This window comes from Erinaceus europaeus, chromosome 14, assembly GCF_950295315.1.
Source record: "Erinaceus europaeus chromosome 14, mEriEur2.1, whole genome shotgun sequence".
NCBI lineage: Eukaryota > Metazoa > Chordata > Mammalia > Eulipotyphla > Erinaceidae > Erinaceus > Erinaceus europaeus.
The window spans coordinates 74,948,425-74,971,890 of NC_080175.1; the positions used below are offsets into that span (position 1 = coordinate 74,948,425).

The window sequence follows — 23,466 nt, forward strand, 5'->3', positions numbered from 1 at the left end:
TGTTGTTATTGATGTCGTTGTTGTTGGACAGAGAGAAATGGAGAGAGGAGGGGAAGACAGAGAGGGGGAGAGAAAGATAGACACCTGCAGACCTGCTTCACCTCCTGTGAAGCGACTCCCCTGCAGGTGGGGAGCCGGGGGCTTGAACCGGGATCCTTACTTTGGTCCTTGTGCTTTGTGCCACCTGCGCTTAACCCCCTGCACTACTCAACTCCCACTGCTGCTCTTTTCTAAAGGGCCCTCAGGATGGCAGGAATAGTTACTATGAACCAAAGCTATTTTTAAAAATTTTATTTGTCTATTGGGGGGGATTAATGGCTTACATAAAAAGAGTTGTTGGTACATGTGTAAAATTTCTCAGTTTTCTGAAAACCACCCTCACCCCAAGCCTAGGCCCTTCTCTGCCGTCTTGTAACACTATGCCTTTTATTATCATATGTTGCTCTGTGCTGGGTGCTGTTCTCAGTGCTGTGTACATGTCTGAGATTCCCCTCCTCCTCCTCCATGACCTTTCTTTCCCTGGGGTTAATGATCTGTGCTTGTCACCCACAGTCCAAAAATACTATGTGTGATAAACATATTTGGAGAGGAAGAGACCAAATCACCTAACTTTCTCAACAGCATATGAGTTATAAGGGTTTGATTTCATTATTAGCTATTCCTGCTTATTGCTGACTTTGCCTTCTTTATAAACTGAAATTGATCAGCAGTTTGTATGCACAGGAAAAAGCATGGTCTTATAAATCTTGGTACTGTCTATAGCTGGGGTCTTGGATCATGTGGGGGTAATTGTAAACACTCCTTTAATCCTAGCCATGCCCAAGGTCCAGCATAGAATGTTTGGTGTGCATATACTCAGTAGAATACTATTCGGCAGTTAAAAAAAATACTGTAAGGTGTCCTTTGAGACTAAATGGATGGGACTGGTAGTGGTTATGATTAGTGAAGGAAGTAAGGAGGTGAAGGACAACCACGGGATGATTTCAATCATATGTGGCATGGAGAAAATCGAAACACATGAACTTGAAAAAAGAAAAACGTAACTATTACCTTGGGAGAACTACAGTGGTTACTGTCGGGGGTGGGGGCACAGAACTTTGGCAGTGGGAGTGTGTAGAATGAAGCCCCTATTGTAATCTTGTTCATCTTTCTATCGATCTTATTGCTTTATCAGTAGTTTAGAGGTGTACAGTACAGTTGTTGACACATGGATACAATTTCTTATCTCACCACGGTGTCTGCAAAACAATCTCTTCCTCAACTTAGGTCCTTTTCTGCCATCATGCACCTGCACCCCGACACTCTCTCCACTCCACAACTTTTTTTTCCCAGAGTCCTTTGCTTTGGTGCAATAAACCAAACCCAGTGCAAGTTTTACTTGGTGTTTCCCCTTTCTGTTCTTATTTCTCAACTTTCGTCTATGAGTGAGATCATCTCATATTCTCTTTCTGGCTGATCTCACTTAACATGATTCTCCAAGATGAAGTGAAGAAAGTGAATTCATCATTCTTAATAGCTGAGTATTTCATTGTATATACAGACCATAGCTTGTTCAGCCACTCATCTGTTATTGGACACCTGGGTTACTTCCAAGTTCCGACTGTTAGAATTTGTGCTACTATGAATGCCCCCATTTTTTTTCCCTGATAACCATAGCTTTGTATCTGTGTGTAGCTATTAATCCTCCTGCTAAACCTAACATTGTGTGTATTCATCTAGCTTAGAGAGAGGGTGAGGGAGGGAAAATGCCTTGTTCTTTTATGTAAAATAAGAATTTCTTCACAGAAACTGTTTTAATCCTGGCTGGGTAGGGAAATGATGAGATATAGTTCTTCTGACTTCCATATTCTTGCATGACTTTTTGGAAAACATGGGCATGCCTAAAAGATTTAATAACAGTAATGGACCAGTCCCTCAATAATTCATAAACAGAATCCATTACTTATTACACAACCATTGGTTTACTCCTTCCTTGGCTTTCGGTAATGGACTTTTCTTGTGGGGTGGGGTATATGTGTGATGAGTCCTCTTTGCAGAATAAATAAATACACACTCAAGCCATTACAGAGCTGCCAGGATATTTGGCTGCAGGGAAGGAAGGGGTCTGATTGTTAGGGCTTCCTATCTTTTGATGGGGCTTGGAGGCACTGAGCACTGGCTAAGGGAGACATCTTGCTATTCATGTTCGTGTCCCTGTACTTGTACTGGGTCCTCTGCACATGTCCCTAAAGTGCTCAAATACAATGACACAATGGTGTCTTCAAGCACGCTTTACTGTAAAGGTGTTTGGGGCCTGACTCTGGCCTTACTTTTCACTGTCTCCAAATTGAGGAAACCTGTGGGTAAGGGTTAGAGGCAGTGGTGCACCATGAGAAATCAGGGATGTGATTGCAATAGGTGGCAAAAAGAAAAAAAAATACCAGCATGAACCTCCCTAACTCATCAGATGCATTTTGAATTGCATTTTAAAGAATGGTTGTTTCTTTTTTTTTAAGATTTTTTTTTATTGGTGATTTAATAGTGTTTGACAAGATTATAGGATAATAGGTGTACAATTCCATACAATTCCCCATCACCAGAGTTCCATATACCCTCCCCTCCATTAGAAGGGTTCCTTTTTTCTTTTTTCCTTCTTCTTTTGCCTCCAGGGTTATCGCTAGAGCTCGGTGCCTGCACTATGAATCCACTGCTCCTGGGGGCCATTTTTCCCATTTTTGTTGCCCTTGTTGTTATTATTCTTGCCATTGTTGTTGTTGTTGGATAGGACAGAGAAAAATTGAGAGAGAGGAGGGAAAGACAGAGAGAGAGAGATAGAAATAGACACCTGCAGACCTGCTTCACCACTTGTGGAGTGACCCCCTCCCCAGAGATGGGGAGCTGGGGGCTCGAACTGGGATCCTTCCACTAGTCCTTGTGCTTCACACCATGTGTGCTCAACCTACTGCATTACTGCCCAACCTCCAGGACTCTATTCTTTATCCCTCTGTGAGTATGGACCAAAGATTTTTATGGGGTGCAGAAGGTGGGAGGTCTGGCCTCTGTGATTGTTTCTCTGCTGGACATGGACATTGACAGGTTAATCCATACCCGTAGCCTGTGTCTATCTTTCCTCAGTGGGACAGGGCTTTGGGGAGGTGGGGTTCCAGGACACATTGATGAGGTCATATGCCCAGGGAATGCAAGTTATCATCATGGTAGTATCTGCAACTTGGTGGCTGAAAAGCATTAAGATATAAAGCAGTACAAATTGTTTAATAACCAGGAACCTGAAGTAAGGATATAGCAGATGAGATTTGGGGTTTCCATTTTGGAAAATGCTAGGAAGTCTATTTTAGGTATATTCCAAAGGGCCTATGATTTTAATTTTTGCCTGTGCCCAGCAGCTAACATGCAAGTGGGCTGAAGGTATTGTCTGAGAAGATGGTGTCAGAGTTAGAAATAGGACCAAGCAAGCTGGATCAGCGAAGAGAGTAGCTCTTAAATATGGGGAAGATATATATCTATCATTAGCTGTAAACCCCATTGATCTGATCTGGAGCCCATATTCAGCACAGGAGCTTGTGCAACCTCTGAATCCCTGTAGGTCTGAGCTCACATTCCATGAGAACATAGGAACATTCCAGGCTGCACTCATTGCAGTAACCATCCTCCTTAAGTGGCAGAGTATAAGAACAGATTTTTTTTTTTTGTTTTTTGTTTTTTATAAAAAGGAAACACTGACAAAAACCATAGGATAAGAGGGGTACAACTCCACACAATTCCCACTATCAGAACTCTGTATCCCATCCCCTCCCCTGATAGCTTTCCTATTCTTTATTCCTCTGGGATTATGGAACCAGGGTAATTATGGGGTGCAGAAGGTAGAAGGTCTGGCTTCTGTAATTGCTTCCCCACTGAACATGGGCATTGACAAGTCAATCCATACTCCCATCCTGTCTCTCTCTTTCCCTAGTGGGGTGAGGCTCTGGGGAAGCAGAGCTCCAGGACACATTGGTATGGTCATCTGTCTAGGGAAGTCCAGTTGGCATCATGGCAGGATCTGGAAACTGGTGGCTGAAAGAGGAGTTAACATATAAAGCCAAACAAATTGTTGACTAATCATGAACCTAAAGGCTGGAATAGTTTAGATGAAGATTTTGGGGGGGGTACTCCATTTGTAGATAGTTAGTAGGCCTGTTTTAGTTATATTCCAAAGGACCCATGACTATACAATTTTTTTTTCTGAGCCTGACATCTGATATGCAGGTGGACCCAAGTTATTGTCTTGAAAGATGATGTCATGGCTAGAAAGAGGACCAGAAAGCTGGATCAGGGAAGAGAGTAGCTTCCAAATATGGGAAAGGTGTATAAATATTGTTGACTGTAAACCCCATCGATTTAATCTGATGTGGGGCCCATATTCAGCTTAGGAGCCTATGTGACCTCTGCATCCATGTAGATCTAAGCTCACATTCTGTGGTCATGAGAAATGTTCCAAGCTGCCCCAATTTCAGAACCCATCTTCCTCAGGTGTAAGACAGAGTATGTTGTCCAGCCTCCCTTCAGAGGATGGAACATTCTCTGCCGTTGTTTTTAAAGTGGTTTCCTCAGAGCTCTGCCTGGGCTATGGAAGGTGGTCAGCAAGTAAATGGTTGAGAGAAGAATTAAGTCACTGCCAGGAGGTAGATATCACAGGATAGGTTGTTTTTTTTTCTTTGTCTCTAGCCAATGCATAGATGAAATGAATGGATAAATAAAATATTAAAAAAGAGCATAGCAATTGGCTCATCACTGAAAATAGTGACAAGGACAGTGTTTGGGTTGGGAAATGGGACTGTTGCAAGGACAGGGATTAAGCAAGCACCTGTGTCAAGTTCTTTAGGGACTATGTTAATTAATATCACTGGTACTATTAATTATGTCACTCCATAAAACTCTCATTTGAATGTTACTAACTTGTTTTAGTGCTTGATGCTTTTGCTACCTGGTGAAATAGAACAGACCTTGGTCACATGCCTTCTCTTTGCTGGGTGCTACCTCAGCTGCGCCCCCACCCCAACACATATGGCCTGGAATTCAAAGGAGGACATTTGGGGTGATTCTTCTTCTAGCGTTTGCCCTTCTTCCGTAGCCAGTCAACAGCATCAGGTTGAGCCTGATGTAAAGTTTCGAGACCTCCTTTGAATCTGGAGAGGTGGCAGTCGTTGACTATGTGGGTCATAGTCTGTCTGTAGCCGCAGGGGCAGTTCGGGTCGTCTCTGGCTCCCCAGCGATGGAACATAGCGGCGCACTGGCCATGGCCTGTTCGATAGCGATTGAGGAGGGCCCAATCATAACGTGCCAGGTCAAAGCCGGGTTGACGCTTGTAGGGGTCTGTGATGAGGTGTTTGTTCTTTACCTCAGCTGACTGCCAACTCTGTTTCCAAGAGTCTGGAACAGAGAAGTTCAGTGTAGGCGTAGGGGACCAGATTGGGTGACGAGACGTCAAGCGTTGGACAGGGTGGGCGAAGATATCCGCGTATATTGGCAGGTCCGGTCAAGCGTAGATGTGGGAAATGAACTTAGATGATGCCGCATCCCGACGAGTATCTGGCGGGGCGATGTTGCTAAGAACTGGCAGCCATGGAACCGGGGTGGAACGGATGGTTCCAGAAATTATCCTCATGGAGGAATATAATTTGGAATCGACCAAGTGGACATGGGGGCTACGGAACCATACTGGGGCACAGTATTCTGCAGTGGAATAGCATAATGCCAGAGATGATGATCGTAGTGTGGAAGCGCTCGCGCCCCATGAGGAGCTGGCCAGTCTTGCAATGATGTTATTCCTCGCACCCACCTTTGCTGCAGTTTTTATGAGATGTTCATGAAATGACAAGAGTGCGATCGAGAGTAACGCCAAGATAGACTGGCTGGGCTTCATGCCGGATTCTCGTATCGCCAAGTTGCACATTAAGCTCACGCGAGGCCGAGGCATGGTGTAGATGGAAAACAGATGATACCGTTTTTGGGGTGATGAGGATTTAGGGGTCTTTCATGTTTGAAGCCTGTGCACTTTCTCTCTGACATGCCTTAGTCAATCCCCTTCCCTCCAATTTTCTGAACTGAGATGGAGGCAGGATGTCTTGTCCTGCAGATTTGAGGGTTAGCACTTTTTTTTTAATTTAATTTTTTATTATTAAAAAGGAAACATTGACTAAACCGTAGGATAGGGTTAGCACTCTTAACTTGAAGTTGAAGTTAAAAAAAAACAATAACAAGAAAAACCAACTCAGGGGCCGAGTGGTGGTGCTCCTGGTTGATCATACTAACCAGGTGTGATGGATAAGGACCTGGGCTCAATTCCCTACTTCCCACCTGCAGGGGGTGCTCCATGACTGGTGAAGCATCTCTGTAGGTGTCTTTCTCCTTTTCTATTCCCTCCTCTCTCCATTTCTCTTTGCTCTATCAAATAAAATAGAAAGGGGTGGATGGTGGTGAACTCTGTTGAGTACACGGGTTACAGTGTGCAAAAACCCACGTTCAAGCCCCCACCTCCCACCTTCAAGGGGAAAGATTCAAGAGCAGTGAAGCTGTGCTGCATGTTTCACGCTCTCTCTCTCTCTCTCCCTCTCGTCCTCTCTCCCTCCCTCTCTCTCCCTCCCTATCTCTCTTTTTTCTATATCTCCCTTCTCGACTTCTCTATTAATAAATGAATGAATAAGTAGATTAAAAAATAAATGAAATAGAAAGGAAGGAAAAAGGACTAAGTGGCTGCTGAGAGTGGTGGATTCGTAGTGCTGGCACTGAGCCCCAGCGGTAACCAGAGTGGCAAAGAAATTAAAAAAAAAAATTAAAAGACAACTCAAAAAAGTGAAAAGTGTTAGGAATCAGTCCTCCAGTCTGACCAGGCTGGGCTCCTGTTATTTGCAAAATCATTTCTGTTTCAGTGTTGCATTTAATGAGTTTACTTTCTTCTTCTTTTTTCTTTTCTTTCTTTCTTTTTTTTTTTTTTTAAAGAATTCACTGATTGCCAGTGTAATTAAAGTGTGATTAGGCTGTGATTACTCTAGACCTACTCTGGCTCCTTCAGTCACCGTGCTGTGATGTTTCAGATGTCTTCTGCAGCTGAGATTTTTCCAGTAAGGGGAGTGAAGAGACATGTTATTTGCATGATGGTGGGGCTCCCAGCTCCCTGGGCTTCCTGAGAAATGCACTAGGAGGGTGGCTCAGACTCCCCCGTCAGACTGAGAGCAGTCAGGTGCTGCTGACCTAGTTGAAATCCAACTACACTCACTTCAGTGCGTAGGGATCTAATTCCCAACCTGCTTCCGAATAGAACCAATTCCAGTGTTTCTATTGGAAGTGAAATGGAAGCCATTCATAGAATACACTCATCTACACTGAAGCTTGAATCACTGGCCTCTGTGATTCCCTCTGAACCCTGGAGGGAAGTGTTGGGTGCTTGGAGTGTTAGATAGTGGGGATTTATCCAAAGATCACAAAAACACCTCTCTGGAGAGATCTATGCACATCTATGTTCATAGCAGCACTATTTGTAATAGACTAAACTTGGAAACAACCCAGATGCCCATTTATAGATGAGTAACTAAGGAAGATACTGCATTGCCTCGCGCCACATGTTCACATGTTTGGTTCCTGAGTCATCTCCCTCGCATTGCTGAGTGAATAGCAGCCCAGGCTGGCTCTGGTCGCGTTGTCTCCAACCCAGAGAGTATGCGCCCAGAAGAGGCACCCCCACGCTAGCCCAGCGGTGGTGTATATACACAGTGAAATGCTACTGAGCTGGAAGAAATGATGAAATTCTCTCCTTCCCCTCATCTTGGATGAAGCTTGAAGGAAGCAGGTTAAGTGAGATAAGTCAGATTGAGAAGGAGGAATATTGGATGACCTCCTTCATAGGTGGGAACTAAAAAGCAAGAAGAGAGAGGGAAAACAGGGTGAGATCTGAGCCAGCCATAATGTCATGGAATCTAGGGAGAAGGTGGGGTCTGGGAGGACAGAGAGGACATTGAGGACCAGTTGCACATGGCAGAGGAAGACTTCCGTCAGTGGTGGGAGTGTTGTGCAGACACCCATTATAGGGAGATGATTGTGCCCACGTGACAACACTTGTCTTGAACATCATTATTTCTCTAATCAAACCATTTTGAAAAAAAGAAGGAAGTTTGGGGGATTAGTAATTTTGAGCTGATTGGTGCTGGGGAAACAGTTTGTAGATCCTTTAAGATTCTGTTCATGTTGTCAACTGCCACAATCTGCTATTGATTTTCTCAAATACTTTCTTTCCTTGGGGGATTGCAGAAGTTTTCTAAAGGTATGAAATCCCTCTCAAACTCTTCCTCCCATCTTTTTTCAGAGCAGAGATGATGGAAATCAAGATGCTGAGGGTACCGTAGATAGAGGCTACGATGAATCAAATGATTTGATCAAATCTGATGAATAAAATGATAAGTATCATGGCACTGGTATCCCTCTGTTAGGGATAGGTAATGAAACCTATTAATCAAGTTCAGCTGCTAAACTCAGCTTAGGTTCCTGTCCAGAAGGCTAAAGATCCCGTGGGGTTTGGTGACTATGTCAAAGAGTCTTTGCTGTTTATTCAGTCTGGGTACTCTCTGTAGACTGAATAAATAAAATATTGCAACCTTACAAGGCATTACTGCTTTCCAAATAAATATAGGTGCTATAATAGTTCATAAAATATAATCAGCAACATTCCTAACTAGCACTGCTTTTGGTAACTGTATGTTAGTAAGTGTTATTTTCAAAAAGGTGAAATCTTCAGGTGTTTTCTCAGAGAAGAACATACAACTGTAGTTGCTGTTATGTTTGGTGGTTGTAGTGATGATAAAAATTGATGTTAAATAGTGTTCAGGGGCCCAGTGGTGGCTCATCTAGTTGAGCGTACACATTATGATGAATGAAGACCCAAGTTCAAGTCCCCAGCCTCCACCTGCAAGGAGGGAGGTTTTATGAGTGGTGGACCAGTGCTGCAGATCTCTCTCTCTCTCTTTTTGTGTGTCTTTCTCTCTCTGTCTCTCTCCATCTCTACTTGTCTATCAGAAGGGAACGGAAAGGAAAAAGAGAAAACATCTGCTAAAAGTGGTAGAGCCAGGCAGGCACTGAGCCCCGGTGATAACTCTGGTGACTCAAAAAATTGTCATGTGAGGAAGCAGTTTTGTGGGAAGAGAAAAGGAGTGGGGGGTGTGGGTGGGTGTGGGAGGAGGAATTCTAGTTCTGGACACTGTAGTTCTGGCTGTTTAGAAGGATACTAGTCAACAGTTGTCAGGTAATAGCTGAGGAAATCTTGTTCAGCTCTTCCAACATATCTTGAAATTTTCTCTGTTGGAAGTTAACATTTTGGGAGCAAGGCAGTGGTGTTGGTTGGGAACATACATTACCATGCACAAGGACCCAGGTTCAAGTCCCCACCTGTAGGGGTAAAAGCTTTATTCTTTATCTCTCACTCTCTCTTCTCCTCTCAATTTCTCACTATCCTGCTAAATAAGTAACTAGATATTTTTAAAATAATTCTTTTAAATAAGAAAATCTACATTTGGGAAATGATTTACTTTGCTTTGAATTTCTAGATACATAAAAACCTTTCTCTAGGGGGCCAGGCAGTAGTGCAGTGGGTTAAGCACACATGGCGCCAAGTGCAAGGACAGGCATAAGGATCCCAGTTTGAGCCCCTGTTTCCCCACCCCACCTGCAGTGGGGTCACTTCGCAAGTGGTGAAGCAGGTCTGCAGGTGCCTTTCTCTCCCCCTCTGTCTTTTCCTCCTCTCTTCTTCTCTCAGTTTCTTTCTGTCCTATCCAACAACAACAACGAACCCTTGAGACAAAAAGAGAGAGAGAGAGAGCTTTCTCTAGTGAAGTGCAAGGACCAGTGTAAGGATGCCAGTTTGAGCCTCCAGCTCCCCACCTGCTGGGAGGGGGGGGTCACTTCACAAGCAGTGAAGCAGGTCTGTAGGTGTCTATCATTCTCTCCCCCTTTTTCTTCCCCTCCTCTTTCGATTTCTCTGTCCTATCCAACAACAGCAATAACAACAATAACAATAATAACAAGGGCAACAAAAATGAGAAAAATAGTCTCGAGGAACAGTGGATTTATAGTGCAGGTACTGAGCCCCAGTGATAACCTTAGAGGCAAATAAATAAATAAATTAATAAATTAATAAAAAGCTTTCTCTGTATTTGTAGTTGTGTATGTAATGATGCTTGTTTGGGGGCGTGTGGGGGAGGCGACCCCTGGGAGCATGGAGAAGAATTAACAGCAGCTCCTCTTTCAGTCACCTGATTATTTCCCTTGGCTTCACTGTGGAAATAAACGTAGATTGAGATTTCTTACCCATTAAGGTTTGCAAATGCACTGAGAAAAATTCTCTTTTGTGCTATTGGTTCCCTGTAAGGGGTCTTGAATAATGCATACTGTGGTAGCTTATCTTGATAAACATGGCTAATCTTAATTATAGGACTAAGATCTATGTTAATCTTTTTTCCCTTTAGTTTATTTTGAGGTTTCTGGTTATACATGTGAATTGTATTTGTATGTTTGCTTGTTTGTTTTGTTTTGGTTTTGCCTCCATGGTTTTCGCTGGGGCTCGATGCCTGCACTACGAATCCTCTGCTCCTGGTGGCCATCTTTTTTCCATTGTTGTTGGTGAACAGGACAAAGAGAAATTGAGAGAGGAGGGGAAGATAGAGATAGACAGAGAAAGATAGACACCTGCAGACTTGCTTCACCACTTGCGAAGCGACCCCCTTCAGGTGGGGAGCTGGGGGCTCAAACTAGGCTCCTTGTAATGGTCCTTGTACTTTGCGCTATGTATGCTTAACTCAGTACGCTACTGCCTGACCCCCACATGTGAATTGTTTTTAACTGAAGAAGAGAGACATGCCTTTGAAGGTTTGGTGACAGGTCTGAGTGTGGGGACAGGTGGATTTTGCCCTTTTCTTTCTTTTTTGTAAACCTATTGCCTGTGGTATTGGTGTTTGAATGTTGTTTTGATATAACCCTGGCTTATGGGGGAAGTGCATGATTAAAAATTCCAATTAATTATGTCTTATTTTGGGGGACAGTTCCTTGGAAGAAAAGAGCCTTGATGTGTCCCCTCTTAATTACATGAAAATTCTTTTTAAAAAATCCCCCTTTTGAGAGGGGGTAGGGGCATAAACTTCTGGTGGCAGGAGTAGTGATATATGTATTATAGGGAGTCGGGCGGTAGCGCAGCAGGTTAAGTACACATGGCGCAAAGCGCAAAAGACTGGAGTAAGGATACCAGTTCAAGCCTCTGGCCCCCCACCTGCAGGGGAGTCGCTTCACAGGCGGTGAAGTAGGTCTGCAGGTGTCTGTCTTTCTCTCCCCCTCTCTGTCTTCCCCTCCTCTCTCCATTTCTCTCTGTCCTATCTAACAATGACGACATCAATAATAACAACAATAATAACTACAACAACAATAAAAAAACAAGGGCAACAAAAGGAAAATAAATAAATATTAAAAAATTAATATATATATTATATCCCTTTTTTTTTCTATCCCCTAGAGCACTGCTGAGCTCTAGCTTATGGTGGTTTGGGGGACTGAACCTGGGACTTTGGAGCCTCAAAGAAGAGAGAATTTTTTTTACATAACCATTATGCTATCTCCCCTCTACCCCCACTGTATTTTTAATGAAAGAGAGCTACAGAGAGGAGAGAAAGAGACCAGAGCACTGCTCAGCTGCACTGTGCCTTTTGCACAGGTTAAAGAACCTTCATTCAGGAGCTGGGTGGTAGCACATCAGGTTAAGTGCACATGATGCAAAGCACAAGAACCGGAATATGGATCCTGGTTCAAGCCCCCGGCTCTCCACCTGCAGGGGGGTCGCTTTGCAAGCAGTGAAGCAGGTCTGCCAGTGTCTATCTTTCTCTCCCCCTCTCTGTCTTCTCCTCCTCTCAATTTCTCTCTGACCTGTCCAACAACAATGAAAGCAGTAATAATAATAGTAGTAGTAGTATTATAACAATGATAAACAACAAGGGTAACAAAAGGGAAAAAATAGCTTCCAGGAGATTTGTAGTACTGGCACCAAGTCCCAGCAATAACCCTAGAGGCAAAAACAACAACAAAAACCCCCTTTCATTTCTGGTTCATTGAGGCTTCTTCTCCCCTCAGCCTATCAATTCCAGTCAGTGGAGAGTTCATTCCTTTGGTAACTCATGACCTCTCTCATACTCTTCATTCAGCCTTTCACCGTTAAGCATGGCACAGCCATGGAGTGTCACTCTTGAATTATTATAAGAGTTTATAGCAGTCAGTTTCAGAACCTTCCTTTTAAAATTGTTCTTATTTAATTGGGGGGGGGTTAATAGTTTATAACATAGTCTTTAACACACAGGCACAGCCTCCCATCTCCCCTTGATTGACATCTAGGAGACACAATAGGATCCCAGTGTGTCTTCACACTCTCCCTCTCCCTCCTTCCCCAGAGTCCTTTGCTTTTCTGCAATATGCTACACCCAGTCCAAGTTTCACCTTATGCTTTCCATTACTGTTATTTGTTCTTTTTTCTATTAATTTTCTTTTTTTTATTATTTATAAAAGGGAAACATTGACAAACCCATAGGATAAGAGGGGTACAACTCCACTCAGTTCCCTCCATCAGAATTCTGTATCCCATCCCCTCCCCTGATAGCTTTCCTATTTTTTATCCCTCTGGGATTATGGACCCAGGGTCATTGTGGGTTGCAGAAGGTAGAAGGTCTGGCTTCTGTAATTGCTTCCACGCTGAGCATGGGTGTTGACAAATCAATCTATACTCCCAGCCTATCTCTCTCTTTTCTTAGTGGGGTGGGGCTCTGGGGAAGCAGGGCTCCAGGACACATTGGTATGGTCATCTGTCCAGGGAAGTCTGGTTGGCATCATGGTAGCATCTGGAACCTGGTGGCTGAAAGAAAAGTTAACATATAGAGCCAAACAAATTGTTGACTAATCATGAACCTAAAGACTGAAATAATGTAGATCAAGAGTTGGGGGGGGGTCTTTGTTTTGTAGATAGTTAGTAGGCCTCTTTTAGTTATATTCCAAAGGACCCATGACTATACTAGTTTTTTTTTTTTTTTCCCTGAGCCTGAAATCTGATATGCAGGTGGATCTAAGTTATTGTCTGGGGAGATGATGTCATGGCTGGAAAAAGGACAGAAGAATTAGGGAAGAGAATAGCTCCCAAATACGGGAAAGGTATATAAATATTGTTGACTGTAAACCCCATCGATTTGATGTGATGTGAGGCCCATATTCAGCTTAGGATCCTATATAAACTCTGCATCCCTATAGATCTGAGCTCACATTCTGTGGTCATGAGTAGAAATGTTCCAAGCTGTCTCAATTTCAGAACCCATCTTCCTCAGGTGTAAGACAGAGTATGTTGTTCAGCCCCCCTTCAGAGGATGGAACATTCTCTACTGTTGTTGATCCTTATTTGTTCTTAAGTTCTACCTATAAATGAGATCATTTGGTATTGGTATTTCTCTTTCTGACTTGTGTCACTCAATAAGATGCCTTCGAGTTCTGACCACAGTACTGTAAAGGAGATCTCATTATTTTTAAATTTTTTTTTATTGTTGTAGTTATTATCGTTGTCATCGTTAGGACAGAGAGAAATGGAGAGAGGAGGGAAAGACAGAGAAGTGGAGAGAAAGATAGACACCTGCAGATCTGCTTCACCGCCTGGGAAGCAAACCTCCTGTAGGTGGGGAGCCGGGGGTTCAAACCAGGATCCTTATGCATATCCTTGTGCTTTGCTCCACCTGTGCTTAACCCGTTGCACTACTGCCCGACTCCTGAAGATCTCATCATTTTAACATCTGTTAACATTTTAACATGCACACATCTGAGTACACTGGGTTCAAACACCACATTCCCACCTGCAGGGGAGAAGCTTCATGAGTATATATATGGAGAGAGAGAGATATGAAGCATTGCTTCAAAACTCATGAAGCTTCTCCCCTGCAGGTGGGAATGTGGTGTTTGAACCCAGGTCCTCTTTCATGTGACGTGTGTGCTCAGATGTGTGCACCATCGTTCAGCTACAGGGTTACCCATTTAGACTCAGTAGCTTACCACTAGTCTGGACTGTGGGCTTTCTACTCTTTCTTTTTAACATTTTCTTTTAAATTTTTTAAAACCATGTATTATTTATTAGATAGAGACAGCCAGAAATTGAGAGGAAGGGGGAGCTAAAAAGGGGGAGAGCTACTGAGCCACCTGTAAGCGCTGCTTTGCCATTCGTGAAGCTTCCCCTGTGCAGGTGGGGACTGGGGGCTTGAATCCAGGTCCTTGCACATTGGAATGTGTGCTCAACCATGGGAGTCACCACCCGGTCCCTGGGCTGTCTTATTCTTTTTCCAGATAGGAATTAGATGGCAGCTGCACTTTGATACTTTGTGTCCTGCTTTGTTATAAGTTTGCGGACTGGATTTGGTGTCACTTTGGGTGGACATGTGTATGTTCTCAATATAAGAACATAAACAGGGGAAGAAATAAAAAGCAGATAAATAAAACTGGGCACTCTGAACAGCTGCTATATCATGTGGCTGATTATCAGTCTGGATGGAAATTGCCAGTGATTTCTAGAAGTGCTGCCTTTTAACTGAGTTGTTTCCTTTCTCGTAGTGTATGAATTATTTGCATTCATCAGTCATATGGGAACATCCACAATGAGTGGCCATTATGTTTGCCATATCAAAAAGGAAGGAAGGTGAGTCCTTTTTGAAAAGTAATAGCCATATTTTATCTACTACTTACTGTATTCTAGGTTCTCTGCTAGGTGTTTCATGTCTGTTCTCATTTATTTCTCAACAGTGGTGTGTTTATTTATTTATGTACTTACTTTATTGTCTCCAGGGTTATGGCAGGGGCTTGGTGCCAGCACTATAAATCTACTGCTCCTGGAGGCCATTTTTTTCCTTCTACTTCCCCTTCTATATTATCTGACAGGACAGAGAGAAGAGAAGGAGAGAGAAATAGACATTTGCAGACCTGCTTCACCACTGGTGAAGTGCTCCCCTCCCCCCCACTGTAGGAGGGGAGTGGGGCCTTGAATTCCCGTCCTTGCATGTATGCTCAATCAGGTGTGACACCACTCGGCCCCCCTCAACAGTGATCTTTAAGAGGTATTTTTATGGCTTCTTTTTTTTTTTTATACATCTCGACACTGATGCTGGCGAAGGTTGAACACCTTAGCACTTAAGTAGCTGTGTCAGAGCTGGTGTTCAAAACCACCTTCAAATATCACAGCCAGGTGATTTCACCAAACCAAACACAAAAACCCAGGATGTCCACTTAAAATAGAATTTTAGATTAAACCCCAAATAAGAACAGTCCAGTGTACACTTGTCTCAAATAGTACATGATATATTTTTAAAGCATTTCTTGCTCACCTGACATTCAGATTTGACGGATACTTTACATTTTACCCAGAAACCCTAGTCATTCAGAGCTAGCTTTGTCTGATTGCAGCTCTGCAGCAAACTTGACTTTTCCTGAGGAATCGTCAGTGTCTAGTGAACTGGCAAAGAGCCCATTGTGTACAACAGCTGTTCTCTTTAGAATCTTCTCTCTGGGCCCGAGTCCCAGGAGGTGCCCTGGTTCCCGTCCTTGACCTCCCCAGCCTGGGCACTCCTACCTGAGGCGGGGTTGCTGGAGAAACCCTTAGCCTTCAAGTCTCCTGCTGGGGTACTGACCTTTCACCCCATGCCTCTCACTGTAGGTGTGACCAGTTCCCACCCAGAAACTCCATGATGCGTCTTTTGTGTGTATCTTTTAGTCTTGTCATCTCAGCTTGAATAATAAAACAGTGGAGCATGGGGACTTGACTTTTAGGGAGTTCTTTTTTATTTTTTTCTATTACCCAAATATAACAATTGTTTTAAAAGTACTTTTCTTGAGAAAGAAAACCTTAATTTCAATTTTAAAAAGGTCATAAAATGTTAAGAGTTTGTAAATTATAAGAATGTATCCTCCAGGAGTCTAGAGATAACTGATATATATATGTGTGTGTGTGTGTATGTGTATATACATTATTTATATGTTGATATTTATCTTTGTTCTGTTGTCTTCATCTATTGTCTCATCATTTTTCACTTACTATAGATACATATATCTGTGCATTTACAAGTTTTCTCTCCCCTTCCCTACTTTATTGGGGAGAGGGACTAATGTTGTTGACACATAGATACAACCTTTCATCTCCTCATGGTAGGTATGTGCAAGACACTCCCTCCCTCAACGTAGATCCTTTTCCACCATCGTATACCAGAAACCCTCCATCCCCTTCCTTCCCTCCTTCTCCAGAGTCCTTTGCTTTGGTGCAATACATCTCATCCAGCCCAAGTTTTGCCTTGTGTTTTCCCTTCCTGTCTTTTTTTCTTAAGTTCCATCTATGAGTGAGATCATTCTGTACTAGTCCTTCTCTTTCTGGCTTATCTCACTCACCATGGTACCATAAAGTTCTGACCAAAATATGACAAAGGAGATGACCCTATCATTAAAAACAAAAAACAACCAAACATTGATTTTAATAAGAGAGACACAGAGAAGGACAGAGACCAGAGCCCTGCTCACCTCTGGCTTATGGTGGTGCTGGCGATGGAACCTGGACCTCCCAGCCTTAGGCACAAGAGTGTTTTGCATATCCATTCTGCTATCTCCCCAGCCTGATGACTCCATCATTGTTTTTTATTTCTTTATTGGGGGACTAATGTGTTACAGTTAATAGTAAATACAGTCGTGTGTACATACATAACATTTCCCAGTTTTCCACATAACAATTTAACCCCCACTAGGTCCTCTGCCATCATGTTCCAGGACCTGAACCCTCCCCCACCCAACCCAGAGTTGTTTATTTTGGTGCAATACACCAACTCTAGTCTAAGTTCTCCTTAGTGTTTTCCCTTCTGATCTTGTTTTTCAACTTCTGCCTGAGTGAGATCACCCCATATTCACCCTTCGCTTTCTGACTTATCTCACTTAACATGATTTTTCAAGCTCCATCCAAGATGGGCTGAAAGCGGTGACATCACCATTTTAATAGCTGAGTAGTATTCCATTGTGTATATAGACCACAACTTGCTCAGCCACTCATCTGTTGGACACCTGGGTTGCTTCCAGGTTTTGGCTATTACAAATTGTGCTACTAAGAACATATGTGTACACAGATCTTTTTGGATGGGTGTGTGGGTTCCTTAGGATATATCCCCAGGAGAGGAATTGCAGGGTCATGGGTAGGTCTATTTCTAGCCTTCTGAGAGTTCTCCAGACTGCACTCCACAGGGATTGAACCAATTGACATTCCCACCAGCAGTGCAGGAGGGTTCCTTTGTCTCCACACCCTCTCTAGCATTTGTTGCTGCTACCTTTTCTCATGTATGACATTGTCACAACTCCATCATTTTTAATAGGACACTTACTACTTTTCTAGAACATAAATACCCTTTATAATCTACTTTTCCCGACTTCATATTGTGATATTCACAATTTTAACAGTTGTGTAGTGGTTCATTGAATGGCCATGGAACTGATTTGTGGCTAGTTCAGTATCAAAAGGGCTGAAGAAAACATTGTCATATAGAATATTGTGACAATTCTTTAGGTTACTTGTGGCTTCTAAAGATGGAGTTATGGAACCAATGAGATTAAAACATTTGGAGGCTTTTTTTTTTTTTTTTTTTAGTGACTAAAGGGTTTCTAGTTTTTGATTGAGCTCGTAAATAAAAGAGCTCTTCTAATTTTTCCACCAGCATTCTGTTCCTTTTTATACAACAAGTTGGAGTGTGGATGTCTTACAATATCTTTGGTATTTTAAGTGAACTGAGAAGGTTAGCTTTTTTTTTTTTTTTTTTTTGCAAAGTGTCCTGGAACGGACTTAAATCCATCAATGGCTTCTGTCTTTTGTTTTCAGGTGGGTGATCTACAATGACCACAAAGTCTGTGCCTCAGAAAGGCCCCCCAAAGACCTGGGCTACATGTACTTTTACCGCAGGATACCAAGCTAAATCTCAGACACACGAACCGGCGAGAAGAAGCCATACGCCTTTTTAATTTGAAAGAAAAGAAAAGAAAAGAATTAAAAAGTTGGGACAGCAAAACATGAAGGGATATGTGGGGGTATTTATCATTTATTTAAAGAACATCATTTGATGCCTTCTGAAATAGAACTGGGGAGAAATTTCTTTGTGTGTGTGTGTTGGATTTTTTTAAATTTCTTTATTGGGGGATTAATGCTTTACATTAGACAGTAAATACAATAGTTTGTACATGTATAACATTTCTCAGTTTTCCATATAACAATGCAACCCCCACTAGGTCCTCTGTCATCCTTTTTGGACCTGTATTCTCAGAACTGGGGAGAAATTTCTATTAGTGATGATATACTACTGTAGATAGTTTTTTTTTCTTTTTTATAAAATGTTCAAGAAAGAATGCTTTTAAAACCAAGTATTCTTATTGCTGGAGGGAGATCTGGCATGAGCACATCACAAATGGAGAGATGTGTCACCTGTTTTGCTCTGGGGATCAGGGGAGTAATAGCCCCAGAGAAAGCAGATAATGGGGCCCCAGGTGTGGCCTCACCCACCAAAAATGGAAAGCCCACTTTTGTTTCTTTATCAGAAATCGGAAACTGGGCTGGGCTTTCTTTGTGACATGATTTTTCATTTTGCACACTATTTCCTGCCCTGCCCATGTAGAGTAGATTAGAGCATCTGCAGCAAGAAAGCTTTGAATTGAATCACATCAGAATTCACTCTACAAGTGTGTGTGTGTGTGTGTGTGTGTGTGTGTGTGTGTGTGTGTGTGTGTGTGTGTGTGTGACCAAGGATGTGAGATCTTTATCACCAACTGGAAAATCTGTGTAGGGTAGTGTTTCTAAAGGTTGAAGACAGTTGGGATTAGCCATCACTGGAAAAAGCAATTAAATGTATTCAGCTCTAACTCAGAAACAGTTTGAAAACAACTAGTCCCCTGCTTAAATTGTTCAGGCTGATGCCAAGGATTCACTTGGGCTTGTGACATTGTGTTTTGCTTTACCTAGGGGAGAAGAACTCCACTTCTCAGCAACACTTCCCACCTAAAGTGTAGGGTGTACTTTTAGTTAACACTGCAGAGCCCTTCTACAACTCCCTGGAATCTTGTGGGCCACCCTGGGTGTGTCCATTTTCTTGTTTCTCAGCTCTTTCTTGCTTCCATGTCTGCTTTCTGGGGCCAGAAGCTCAGCTCTGCCTCTTCTGGGTGGATCACCTCCTCACCTGCCTTCACTGCCTATTGTCTGTGACTAATAGTGTGATCTTAACCTACTTTTAAGTGTTTCAGATGGAGGGAGACTTTAGGTGACTTGATGAAAGACCATTGTTTCCATTTTGGCTTTTTTTTTTTTTTCCTCCAGGCTTATCTGCTCCTGGCGGCTATTTTTTTCCCTTTTTGATGCCCTAGTTGTTTATCGTTGTTATTATTTTGTTATTGTTGTCATTGCTGTTGGGTAGGAAAGAGAGAAATGGAGAGAGGAGGGAAGACAGAGAGGGGAAGAGAAAGATAGACACCTGCAGACCTGGTTGTGAAGCTGCAGGTTGGAAGCCAGGGGCTTGAACCAGGATCCTTAAGCCAGCCTTTGCTCTTCACGCCTTGTGCACTTAACCCGATGCGCTACCACCCAGCTCCTGGTATTTCAGTATTTTCTTTGCAACCTCGGATTAGGTCAGCATTTCTAATGTGATGAACAAGAGAAATGATAAGGCCCTCTGCTTTTCCTGCACCTCATTCCAGCTTCTCGGCAGTGTCTAGTTCAATGTTCAAATGTTTGAATATTATTTTTGTCCACTTAACACATATTTGATTGATAGAAAAGAACTTGCTAGGAAGATAAAAAAAAAAAAAAAGAAGAAAGAAAATAGAATCGTTTGGGTGGAGTCTGGCACAAGTGACAATATTGTGAATTGTGAGCCATGAGAGGTCTGGTCCTGGTTGGACCCACCTTACATCATGTTAGTTACTTTGAGAGTGAGGCTTGAGGGCCCCAGAACCCTGGGTGCTGCCCCAAGCTGGCTGTGAACCTTGGGCAGATCCCATGACCTCCCTGTGCCTTGTCCTCTTCACCGGCAGAGTGTGTGTGTGTGTGTGTGTGTGTGTGTGTGTGTCTGTGTGTGTGTGTCTGTGTGTGTGTATGTGTGTGTGTGTGGGGTGGTGATGAGCCCACCCTCTCTTTCTGCTTGTGCTCAGAGGAGACGGTGAGATGTAGTGAGCCCATAAAAGCAGTGGGCAGTGTGCCCGAATGGGTTCTAGCAGAATCCTCTCCTTCCCTTCTCTCATTTGGCGATTGATTTCTTCCAGAGGAATAGCTATGAGTGGCAGGATAAAGGGGTTCATGGTCTGGGGATCCTCTACTGCTCTCTGCCCACTGGCAGCCCAAAGACACTGTCCTAAGCTGACTTGGGTGTCTTCGCAGCCCCACTCTGGCATGGAATGAATGCCTGACTCTTGTAGAAATCCCCACACTCAACAGCTTTACAAAACCCAGTCTCTTTAGAGCTTTGTGAATATTGTAGAATAAGGCCTCCAAAGCCCCAGCAGAAACTTGTTTTACATGCTATCACAGCAAAAGGCCTTTTCAGGGTGTATGTGTGGAGGGAGGGGGCTGGGGGTGTGCTTGGCCATTTGGACTGAAATGTGGACAAGGATGGCATGCGTATTTTGAACACAATAGAGCTTTTATAATAAAACTTTGCAAACATGAATGGTGTAAAATCAGTATTTAAGATGCTAGCTAGACACTATTTAATTCTATTAAGTAGACTAAGGCATGTAGCCCTTCTGATGCCTAAACATATTGTAAAAAAAAAAAAAAACAAGGAATATAATATGGCTGCCTCTTATTTCTGCCTCACAAAAAAAGGGCTATTTCTACAAGGCAAAGTTTCATATCTTTATTTCAGATTGAGGGTTGGGAAAAATCAGAACAAGTCATAGACTTCTTATTTATATGTATACTTTGATATATACGAGCCTGGCTTACCCTGGAATAGAAGTCTGGACTGTAAAGCTTAATTTTACAGGAGTGTTGAAGAGACTACTTGTGACTGATAAATGGAATAATGTATAGATGTTGTTATTGATTGTTAGCCTTTTAGGAGTCATCTGTGCAAGGTGACATCACTGAAATTCTCACTGTGTTTGGGTGTGTGCGTGCATGCTTGTGTGCGTGTGTGCCTGTGTGTGTGTGTGTGTGTGTGTGTGTGTGTGTAAAGGAGCACTTCCTATTCTTTCCTTTTGGTAGAGATTTATGTCAAATCCTAATGACTGTATGTTTGAGAAAAATAATGCATTAAAGATTTTGTTTTAATCACTTAATCTTCATACCCATTCAACTCATCTGAAGTGCAGTTTGGTTCAGACTTGTTTTTAATTGTGTGTGTGTGAAAAACGCCTACAAAAAGAACTATTGGAAGACCTGTGTTTTAGTACCTTTTTACATCAGTGTTGCTTTGATACTTGGGAATTGTTCTGTAGTTGTCTCCCACCCACAAGAGAATGTGCCTGGCTCACTTGGCTGGACAAAATCTCATGTGAGTCATTCCAGCCTGTTCTCCAGCATCATCTATTTCCTTAACTCGAACTGGACACAACCCGAGATTTTCAGAGTGTGGACACTGAGATGTCTTTTAGTACGGCGTGCCTACTTGACCTTCTGAGCCTTTTTCTATAACACAGGTGGGATAGGCCAGAGCTTTCTGCCTTGACGCTTGATTCTGTTTCCCTTTTCTTGCTGGCAACTATAAGGTCAGATGTGTGAGAGTGAGGGTTCACACAGAAGTCAGATGCTCTACTTGGGTTTGTGGCAGCTCCTGAACTCCAGTTCAGTATCTAGTCTGACTCTTATTCTTGTTTTACTTCTACTTTAGTTTGTTGGTGACATTTATCTCCCCCATTCCTGAAACTCTCCACTTTCTAGTCCATGAGGTATTTTGTTACAATTTTCCCCTCAAAAGTAAAAAATGCACTTAAGACACCTCAAAAGCCTCAGAACGACCTGCAGCTAAATTAGTAGCACATAAGGAATATTTCCTTATTCTGTTCAGTTGCAACTCTGATCCAAAGGTAGGTGCTGAGAAAGTCATCTTTCACAGGAAGGCTGACATTTGCATCTTGCAAGCATTGGTGTTGCTGAATTAAACCCTTCGAATGGGTCTTCTGTGGGGAAGTGGCAGGAGAGCAGGACCTAGATAAAATGTGATTCCGTCCTTCTATACTCTGAAGTTGGAATTCAAGATCAGTGTTGCAAGCTTTCCTGCTCAGTAAGCCATCCTGAAGGGGCTGTGTGAAGATTCCCCAGACCTGCGCTAATCCACTGGGTAGTGATTGGCTCATCCCCATTGAGCCTGTATGTATGTAGATCTGTACCTCCCTCTCCCCCAAATCAACAACAAAAACAAGTGTTTTATGTGTACTACTGTTGAAATGATAGCATTTTAGATACTTTATGAGTCCTGAAGCAATGCTGCAAGTGTCTCTCTCTCTCCCCCTTCCCTCTCTGTCTCTGTCAACAAAAGAAAAAAAAGTGCAAAGGAACCCAAACCTTCTCCCAAAGCTGCTAACTTTGCATTTAGCATCAGCCATTTTCAGGTGTCCAGAGAGTTGGCCACACGAGGGCATACTTGTTTGGTTTCAGGCAACATTCTCTTGTGGGTCCCCTCCCCTCCTGTGGTTGGACTATGTGGGGCTGGGTGTGTGGAAGTACCGTGAGCACCTGGCCTCTCCAGATCTGCTGCTGTACATCTCGGCCCTGTATACCTACCTGCCAGGCTTTGGGCTTGACTCCTGAAAGAGTTTCTGTTGATTTTATATTGCACTAGTCACAGTTGTGGAAAATATCTCAGATGTTTTGGAAGAATATTTGCCTGTGATAGGAAGAGAGATGAATGATTTATGGCTTCAGTTGTTTTAAAATTAAAATGCTATTCTCACAATCTAAGGTCTCTGTATGGTTCCTCATTTGCAACATGGCCAAGTACACTGATCCTCCCCCTCGCAGGTCCTCCTCCATTCACTAGTGGGACAGGTAAGTTGACACAGTAGCTACTCATCTCTCTGTTAGGGTTTTTCTCTGTGGGCCGAGGCTGCTTGGTCCTCAGCAGTAAGGTTTTGTTGGCAATGGCCAGATGTCACCTCTGAGGAGGGTGATGACAGGACTTTCTCTAGGGTATCCAATTGAATATAGGTAGGGGGCTGGATGGTGGCACACCCAGTTAAGTGCACACATTACCCTGTGTGAGGACCCAGGTTTGAGCTCCTGTTCTCCACCTGCAGGAGGAAAGCATCACAATAGTGAAGCAGGTTTGCTTTCCCTATCTGTTTCTGTCTGTCTGTTTATCTGTCTGTCTGTCTGTCTGTCTGTCTATCTATCTATCTATCTATCTACCTATATATTTCCCCTTCCCCTCTTAGTTTCTGTTT

At 42.9% G+C, this 23,466-nt stretch overlaps 1 protein-coding gene across 4 annotated transcripts in view; it reads left to right on the forward strand.

Moving 5' to 3' along the window:
• USP13 (ubiquitin specific peptidase 13) overlaps positions 1-18,193 on the forward strand; it is a 127,874-nt gene extending 109,681 nt beyond the window's left edge. For all 4 annotated transcript variants that reach the window (XM_060172009.1, XM_060172010.1, XM_060172011.1 and 1 more), the window contains 2 exons: positions 14,638-14,722; positions 17,924-18,193. In XM_060172009.1, coding sequence (XP_060027992.1) covers positions 14,638-14,722; positions 17,924-18,017 — 179 coding nt within the window. In that variant the 3' untranslated portion in view covers positions 18,018-18,193. The remainder of the gene's footprint in view (positions 1-14,637; positions 14,723-17,923) is intronic.
• Positions 18,194-23,466: the final 5,273 nt, after the last annotated feature.